Raw genomic sequence first — 9,640 nt, forward strand, 5'->3', positions numbered from 1 at the left:
TTCTCCAACGTAATAGCATCTCATTCATGAAGCTGAATTAATGCTTGAGAGCCTTTCAACAGTACAGCAGTACAGCCAAGAATGTTTTCCGCAACAAAATCCATCTCTACTTGCCTCAGCACCTAACCATTTCACCATCCGACTATTAAACTTAGTATTTTACTGCGCTAATCTTTTTTAAAAATTTATTCGTTTATTTATTTATGTCTGTGTTGGGTCTTCGTTTCTGCGCGAGGGCTTTCTCTAGTTGCAGCAAGCAGGGGCCACTTTTCATCGCGGTGCGCGGGCCTCCCTAATTTTTGAGCACAGGCTCCAGACGCGCAGGCTCAGTAGTTGTGGTTCACGGGCCTAACTGCTCCGCGGCATGTGGGATCTTCCCAGACCAGGACTCGAACCCGTGTCCTCTGCATTGGCAGGCAGATTCCCAACCACTGCGCCACTAGGGAAGGGAAGCCCCTACTGCGCCCCTCATCCTGTTTGTGATCTTCATATGGCCCAGAGCTACACACATAGGAGACTCAAGAACTGGGCTGAATGTGTGCGGAGCCCAGGCTGGACTGTCTAAAGCTGCCCGTGCACTCCTCCCAGAAGGCGGCACCTGCCACCGGGGGGACTGCGGCGTGGACAGTCTGAGTTGAGGCTTGTCGTCCAAACTACACCCGGGTTTTGTAAATTAAGTATCAATACGATAAGAATTCAAAGATCTCATTAAGTTTTTCTACTGGTTACATATTGAAACCTTACTCTGGATATACTGGGCTATATAAAATGTATTTTTTTTAATGTGCCTATTAGAAAACTTTAAATTACATATGTGTCTTACACTAGGCAGTACTGGTCTAAAGGATGACCAGAGGAAAATAACCGTACATTTGTATCCTGCCATGTTCTTTGCAGTTTTTTTTTATATCTCTTAACGGCTCCTCCCAAGAATCATCTGAGATAAAAGGCACGTCTCCCGCCCCAGCAGCTTCTCCTGCTGATCCGCGAGCAAAGGACCCCGGGAATAGGACCTCGGGCATAGGCCACGTTTTCTGCGTCCCTTCGGTTCCGCGGGGGCGGCAGGGACGGCGGACGCAGAAGGCCCGCCCCTCGGCCCGGGAACGACGCCAGCAGCGCCCCCGCGCCCAGGAGCCCCGCCGGGCTTCCTTGACGACCTTCCCAAGATGGCGCCGCCGAGGGGCCGGGGCCGGGGCCGCCGGCCGCACCATCCCCGTCCCGCCCCGTGCTGACGATTGGCCGAGTCGACTCGGTGGTGAGCGGTGATTGGGCACAAGAAGACGTGAGCTGGGCGGGACCGGAAGGGGTCTCAGCCTGGGGAGCGGGGGTCCGGGCTGGACGTTAGGCCCTGGGGGATGTGGAGAGCTGGCAGCATGTCCGCGGAGCTGGGGGTCGGCTTCGCCCTGAGGGCGGTAAACGAGCGCGTGCAGCAGGCGGTGACGCGGCGGCCGCGGGTGAGGAAGGGGACCGCGTGGTGACGGTGGGCGGCCGCTTTGAGGCGGGGTGGGGGGAAAACACCTGCGTGTGAATGGGTCGTCACAGTGACGCAGAGGGGTCTCCCGGAGGGGCGGGACCTGCCCGCCGCCTTGGCATTGGCGCGGGTTGCAGAGCCCCCAGAAGGCTAGAGAAGGGGTTCCTCAGCTTACGTCAGGTTTTCTGGAGGTTGGCTTGGTCGGAACAGAAGGTGTCGGTATCCCGGGAAAATGACCAGTCTCCAGGCAGCGCGATCATTCTCCATCCCGCTTCGTGTTAGGGGTCAGCAGCCTTGGCGGATGGGAGAGGGGCCAGGCCTGTGCCCAGAGGCTGCAGGAGAAGACGTCCACTACCAGAGCAGCCAAAGGAGGCGAGGTCTGCCGGAGATCACGTGTGCGGCAGCGTCTCAGCTAGTAGATACTCAGTAAATGTCAGTCTCCCCAACCCCCTCGCTGGCGCAGGACAGGGTAGATTGGCCCGACTTGGGAGGGAGGCACCAGAGCTGCACTTGCGCGTTTGGGGCAGGAGGAAATTGACCTCCAATCCGAAGCAGTTTACGGGGAGATTTTTTTTTTTCCTTATATATATCTCCTCTCCTGTTGGAAGTTCACTAGACCAAAGGTCAGTATCTTCCCCCCTCAGTGCAAGTTTAAGCTGAATTGTGTGGAGTAAGACAGGCTTGAATAGAGAGGTCAAAGTTTTCTCTGATCTAGCATTTCTGGTGTTAGAGCTGAGAATGCTGGCCTGGAGACAGAAGACCTGTATTAGTGTAGCCTTTACTTGGCTGTTACTTAGAAGTTACCTTGAACAAGTCACTTAACTGCTCAGGCTGTCAGTTTCCTCATTATGTACAGGCAATGGAAAGCTCTAAGCTCCCTTCCAGCATTAATTTTTTGTGATTCTCCAAGAAAAAGCTAGAGATTCCCCTAATAAATAATCACACTAGGGGGTGCTCCCAGCATAACTCTCAGGCAGATGGGCTGCCTATTCCACTTTTTTCTCTAGAAACTCAATTCATCAGCATAATCCTAGGAGTTATGACATGGTCTCAAAAGGTTGGCAGTGCAGCCCTCAGAAGGAAGGGGAAACTCTTTGCTAATCATTGTAACTTTTCAGGCCCTTTGAGAACTCTGTGATTCTGTAAAAATTCCAGAGGGTGATGGGGTACATGAAAACTGAGCCATATGGGGATAGGTGAATCTCTTCCCTGTGTGGATTTGGTTATAGCAGAGTCCAGGGAAGCCACTGTTTATGTAATGGCCATGACAGGGGGGTTATATAGGTCTAATCCTGAGTCCAGAGCCTTCTGTGTCCTTGCCTTAGTTCTGCCTCTGGTTCTTGATTAGATTGTACAGTAAGTTACAGAGTTGCCCTAAGCAGGCAGCTTTTGAGAGTGCCTGTGGGCAATATTGATAATTACACCAGGACCCAGATGAGTTTCCAAGACTGTTGACCTCGGGGTTTCAGAAGCCAGAAGGGGCCTCCCTTCTAGTCAGAGAGCAATGCCTTCTCTTGACAAAGTGATTCTTAAACCTCCAACCTTGGCATGCAAGAGACTCATCCGGAGAGCTTGATTTAAAGGAGATTTACAGACTCCAGACTGAGATTCAGATCCAGTGGGTCTGGAGCAGGGCCCAGGTGATGCTGATACTGTTGGTCAAAGACCAGGCTTCACGGAAATCCTGCTCTTACTTACCTGCCCAGCTCTCCTGAGAGAGAAAGGTCTTCTGCTAGATGTTAAGGTAGCTAGCGTATTAGAGTTAGATGCCACGCGTGCAAAAGACATTTGATCAACATCATTTGACACTGATCTCCCTGCAGTCTTGGAAAAATGGATCTTCCAGGATGCCAAGTTAAAGATCTCTGCCAGTCTCTTCTACAGAATGTCCTGCAGGGCTTATTGGGATAATATTCCCAACCTTTGATTCATCTGGGTCTTTTCCTCTTGGCAGGAACTCCCAGCCATCCAGCCCCGGCTAGTAGCGGTCAGCAAAACCAAACCTGCAGACATGGTGATCGAGGCCTACAGTCATGGGCAGCGCACTTTCGGGGAGAACTATGTAAGAACCCTTTTCCACATTGACCTTGGAAGAGTCACGTATGCCAGGCTCCTGACTTGTTCTGTTTTTACCCTCTAGGTTCAGGAACTGCTTGAAAAAGCATCAAATCCTAAAGTAAGTGGAAACTGAATTCTTTAGTTTGTATCTCAGTCTTGGCTGTTCAGTTGAAAATTAGACCCACGTCGGTGGTTGAGTTTTAGAGCAGGAGGTTGGGCTGGCGGTAGAAATGTATGCGTTCACCTTGAGCCCTAAACAGTTCTCATCTAGATTTTCTTTCTTTCTTAAGACCATAGTTTTCTCCTTTGTAGCTTTTTGAAAATGGTGATTTTTAGGAGCTTGCTGTAATCTTGGATCCTTTTGAGATTTGAAAGCTTTAATCAGTTCATTCTTAATGGGCAGTATCTGAAAGAAGGAGAGAGTTGATGGGAACAAGGAAGAGAAATAGAACAGAAGCCTTCAGGTTTTCTCTAAGTATCCTTAGGAGCCTGACGGAAGATGACAGTAGTGGTTTATTGCATAGAGGGGAAAGGTCAGAAGGCAGCCTGCAAGGTATGTGGGTGGGCAAGGCCTCCGCACAGTCTAAGTCAAACACGGTCACCTCTTTCTCTTCAGATTCTGTCTTCGTGTCCTGAGATCAAATGGCACTTCATTGGCCATCTCCAGAAACAAAATGTCAACAAGTTGATGGGTAAGATAAAACTCTAAATGTGAAGACACAATTTTTTCACCATTGTATCACTTACAGTACCTTCTGTGGAAGAGAGAAGATTTTAGAGTATTCCTGATTCACCATTTGTGCTTTGGAGTTTCTTTTGGGAAAGAAATCTTAGTTGTTTTTTCAGTTGAAGTATAGTTGATTTACAGTGTTGTGCCCATCTCTGCTGTGCAGCAAAGTGACTCAGTTATACACATATATGCATTCTCTTTTTATATTCTTTTCCATTATGGTTTATCACAGGATGTTGAATATAGTTCCCTGTGCTGTACAGTAGGACCTTGTTGTTTATCCATTCTGTATATAATAGTCTGCATCTGCTAACCCCAGACTCCCAATCCGTCCCTCTCCCTCCCCCTCCCCCTTGGCAACCACAAGTCTGTTCTCTGTGTCTGTGAGTCTGTTTCTGTTTTATAGATAGGTTCATTTGTGTCATATTTTAGATTCCACACGTAAGTGATATCATATGGTATTTGTCTTTCTGACTTACTTCACTCAGTATGATCATCCCTAGTTGCATCCGTGTTGCCGCAGATGTGGCCTTAGGAAATCTTCCTTCTTGATGTAAGGGAAAACATCACGTAAGAGAAGAGTGAACTCACAATTGACTGGGTAACTTATACTTGGAAACCTACCCTACCTCACATTAGGTATTTTTTGGTGGTCTTTGAAATAAATTGTAAGGAATTAAAGCCCATAAAATTTTTCAGCTGGCAAAGGAGACACTTTTATCCTTTTCCCTTTAAATGAAAGGCTACAGTAAATAAAATGCAATAATATACAATACTACAAGTAAAGTATATAATAATAAAATACAATATACAGTAACATACAGTAAATAAAGTAAAATTAAGAATTAACTATAGAAAGACTTAGCTGCGTGAAAATGACAGGTGGAGATCTTCCTGAATAACTGAATACTTATTTCTCTCAAGGTGTCAAAATTAAAGTAACCTGTATTTATTTTTTAAAACAGCCTTATTGAAGTATGATTGACATACAGTAAATTGCACATATTTAATTTGATAAGTTTTGACATATGTTTGCACTTATGAAACCATCACAACAATCATGGTCTTAAACATATTCAGAATGGCCATCATCAAAAATTATACAAATAATAAATGCTGGAGAGGGTGTGGAGAAAAGGGAACCCTCCTACACTGTTGATGGGAATGTAAATTGTTACAGCCGCTACGGAGAACAGGATGGAGGTTCCTTAAACTAAAAATAGAACTGACATATGATCCAGCAATCCCACTCCTGCGCATATATCCAGAAAAGATGAAAACTCTAATTCGAAAAGATACAGGCACCCCAGTATTCATAGCAGCACTGTTTACAATAGCCAAAACATGGAAGCATCCTGAATGTCCATCAGCAGATGAATGGATAAAGAAGATGTGGTACCTATATACAATGGAATATTACTCAGCCATAAAAATGAATGAAATTCTGCCATTTGCAGCAACATAGATGGACCTAGAGATTATCATACTAAGTGAAGTAAGGCTGAGAAAGGCAGATATATGCTATCACTTATATGTGGAATCTAAAAAAAAAAAGGTACAAAATGAACTTATTTACAAAACAGCATCAGACTCACAGACAGGAAACAAACTTACGGTTACCAAAGGGGAAAGGGGTGGGGGGAGGGATAAATCAGGAGTGTGGGATTAACAGATACACACCACTATGTATAAAATAGCTAAACAACAAGGTCCTACTGCATAGCACAGGGAACTATATTCAGTGTCTTGTAATAACTTTTATGGGAAAAAAATCAGAATATATGTAACTGAATCACTTTGCTCTATACCTGAACCTAACACTAACACAATATTGTAAATCAACTATACTTCAATTTAAAAAAAAAGAATGCAAATGAAGTGATTAGCATATTACCTGGAGGATTTCAGTGTTTAATAAACGTAAGCTGCTGATGTTGCTTCTGTCTTGTTGTGTTTTATCTGAGGCAAGACTAAATGCATCTTTGGGAAGGAAGTTGGTTTTAATGACAGCTAAGTATCTCCCTTAGCTGTCAGTGGTCATTCTGATGTCCTTGTTGAATAAGAGCATCCCCATCCCAGGAAGTTTAAAGACATGGAGATATCAGGCCCAGGGAGCACTTTAGCTTTCACTGTTTAACCTTTCCTTATTGTCATCTTGGCCTGTTTCTCTCAGTTTGAACTGAGATTTAATCAGATCAAGCCTGCAGAATCTCTACAATTATCAGCTTCTTTTTTTTCCACTGTTTATTGTTTTTTTAATTTTTATTTTTTTTATTGAAGTATAGTTTATTTTCTTTTTTTTAATATTTATTTATTTATTTTTGGCTGCGTCAGGTCTTAGTTGCAGTGTGTGGGCTTCTCTCTAGTTGTGGCATGCAGGCTCTCTATTTGTGGCATGTGGGCTCTGTAGTTGTGACGTGCAGGCTCCAGAGCGTGTGGGCTCTGTAGTTGCAGCACACGGGCTCTCTGGTTGTGGCGCATGGGCTCAGTAGTTGCAGTGTGTGGGCTTAGTTGCCCCACGGCATGTGGTATCTTAGTTCCCTAACCAGGGATCGAACTCGCGTCCCCTGCATTGGAAGGTGGATTCTTAACCACTGGACCACCAGGGAAGTTCCTAAGTATAGTTGATTTTCAATGTTGTGTTAGTTTCAGATGTAAAGCAAAGTGATTAAGATAGATAGATAGATAGATTCTTTTTCAGATTCTTTTCCCATATAGGTTATTGCAAAATGTTGAGTATAGTTCCCTGTGCTATACGGTAGGTCCTTGTTGGTTATCTGTTTTATATATAGTAGTGTGTATATGTTACTCCCAAACTCCTAATTTATAAACTATTAGCTTCTTGAAGCTTATGGATGGATACGTGTGCCGCCTGATCGTAGCACGTCATCACCTCCCTTTCCTTATTCGTGTTTTCCGATTAGACAGCAGTGGGCTGACATTCGAACTTAATATCTAGTAAACTGTCGTGTAAGTCTTAGCAGAACTGAGACTTAACTGTCCTTTTCTTTTCCTGGGAAATTATTTTCCTGTCTACCAAGAAGAGCTTTGTGGTGTGTTGCTTGCTGCGGTCAGGTGAGTGAAGAATGACCTGGCCTCTTTCTCGTTACAGCTGTCCCCAATCTCTTCATGCTGGAAACAGTGGATTCTGTGAAGCTGGCAGACAGAGTGAACAGTGCGTGGCAGAAAAAAGGTTCTCCCGAAAGGTTAAAGGTTATGGTCCAGATTAACACCAGCGGAGAGGAGAGTAAGTGGCGAGACCTGGACTGCAGACTTTTCTCCCCTTAGGATGGTTGTACCTCAGGAAGAGTGGCAGGCCTAGGCATATGACACCTAAGGCCACAGAAAGAAGTCACAGGCCTTTAAGGAAACTGTTGTATGTAGGGTCTCGGCACAGTGACATCCAAACCTGTCCACGTGTAATTCTTTAATACATCATGGTTTGTTATTTCTTAATTTTTGAGGAGGTGGGCAAGGGGAATCGAGAAGGGTATTGTGACTTTGATCCTGAAGACTCTCAGAGATCACCATCCCTCCTGAAAGAGATTGCAGTTTTACATGTATGATACTTCTCAGGACCTAACAAAACTATTTAATGTTACATTAGGAGAAAATCAAAGAAATATCACTCTGAGTACCAATCAGTGAATATGTTTATGGGGCTTGGGTTAACAATGTAAAATAGTAAACAGAACCTGGGCTCTGAAATCAGACAGACCTGGAGTCTGAGCTCCACCACTTGCAGCGTTGTAACCTTGAGTAACGTACCTAACCTCTCTGCACTTCACTGCCTTATCTGGCAGTGCAAGCAGGGCAGTACTCCCAAGGGTGTTGTGAGGCTTGAACGTGGAAATGGAGGTAAAGCTGTTGCTATAGAGCCCTGAGCGTCTTACCTGTTAGCTGTTTGTTAAGAATAAGTGTTTACAGACCAGTCATTTGCCTACAAAGCTTAGGCTGAAGGAACAAGCATGGGGCCTAGAGTCAGGCTACCTGGATCCACATCCCAGTTCCACATTTCCTGGTTGTGTGACCTTGGGAAAGGTACTTGGTTTCCTGGTGCCTCAGTCTCCTCCTCTTTAGAATAGAGAAAGTAAGAGTACTTACTTCATCCAGCTACTGCATTAAATGGAAAGCTCTAAGGACTTGGCACATGTGCCTGGCACAGAAGTGTTCAGTAAATTTTAACAATTATCGTTATATGTACATGTACCTAGAGTCTACATTACATTATCAACATAGGTAAATCTGAAATTGACTCCAGATCAAGTCTGTTACATCACTGCTTGATCAGTGGCTGTCACTTGCCCTAATTAAAGATTGGTGGATTGTTAGCATCTCCATTTGTTAAATTAGAGAAGGACAGTATCCACCCTTATAACTGCATAACAAATAATCATTTGCTGCAGATTCCTCCTCTGGTTGTTAATTAGCAAGTTCAGTTAAATTTTGCACGTTATAGTCAAAACTATGTAATATATACTTCATTTTTTATTTTTTTACAATTCTAATAAATTAATAAAACGGTAGAAATACCAGATTTGGAAAAATAATTCTCAGGTTAATCTGGCATTTTGGCGATATGAATCTTCTTGGTGTCTCAAGAAAAGCAGTGTTCTTTCTTTTCCTTCTACTCTAGCTGTTCTCAGATGCTGAGATAGAATAAAGAGAATCCAGTTTAGAGCTCTTCCCTTGAGAAACTCAGAACCAGGTCAGAAGGGGCGTAACACACACAGAGACCTCAATGTAAAGTCACTCTTTTGGTCTTGAGGACAAGTTCTTCCAAGAAGTCCTCTTGTCTGAGAGCCACCTCCTCCGTCATAAGGAAGGGGTGAGAAGGGGGCTCTCCTCTGGCTTCTTGGAACATCTTGGTATGTTCTATGTGTCTTCTGTTTCTTTTTGTGAAGGCAAACATGGCCTGCCCCCTGCAGAGATGGTGGCCGTGGTGGAACACATAAGTGCCAAGTGCCCCAGCCTGGAGTTCGTGGGGCTGATGACCATCGGGAGCTTAGGGCACGATCTTAGTCGAGGACCAAACCCAGACTTCCAGGTACTCGGGGCCTGGGGTGGGGCGCTACTCATGTGCCGAGCAAGCATCCGGTGAGGTGCTGGAGCAGGGCTGGCTGCTGCCGTCAACTCCACAGACATCCCAGACGTTGCCTGTCATGTTATATTCTTACCCTCTTCTGGAACTCTCCTCATACGGGACACGGAACAGGTTCCCAAATCTCCACAGACCCTTCTTGGCTCAGTTTGAACCTGCCTGGCACTGTCTTTAGAGAAAATGAGCTCTGACTTCCTCCCCAATGACTGACAGCTTTCTTTTTTTTTTTTTTTTTTTTTTTTTTTTTTTTTTTGCGGTACGCGGGCCTCTCACTGTTGTG

At 44.9% G+C, this 9,640-nt stretch overlaps 1 protein-coding gene across 1 annotated transcript in view; it reads left to right on the forward strand.

Moving 5' to 3' along the window:
* Nucleotides 1-1,352: 1,352 nt before the first annotated feature.
* PLPBP (pyridoxal phosphate binding protein) overlaps nt 1,353-9,640 on the forward strand; it is a 10,058-nt gene continuing 1,770 nt past the window's right edge. Inside the window, 6 exon segments of the mRNA XM_007472395.1 lie at nt 1,353-1,454; nt 3,426-3,533; nt 3,612-3,647; nt 4,146-4,221; nt 7,372-7,506; nt 9,164-9,306. Of these exon segments, the coding sequence (XP_007472457.1) occupies nt 1,356-1,454; nt 3,426-3,533; nt 3,612-3,647; nt 4,146-4,221; nt 7,372-7,506; nt 9,164-9,306 (597 nt within the window). The 5' untranslated portion in view covers nt 1,353-1,355.

The sequence above is a fragment of the Lipotes vexillifer genome, unplaced genomic scaffold (assembly GCF_000442215.2).
Source record: "Lipotes vexillifer unplaced genomic scaffold, Lipotes_vexillifer_v1.1 scaffold1166, whole genome shotgun sequence".
Classification (NCBI taxonomy): Eukaryota; Metazoa; Chordata; class Mammalia; order Artiodactyla; family Lipotidae; genus Lipotes; species Lipotes vexillifer.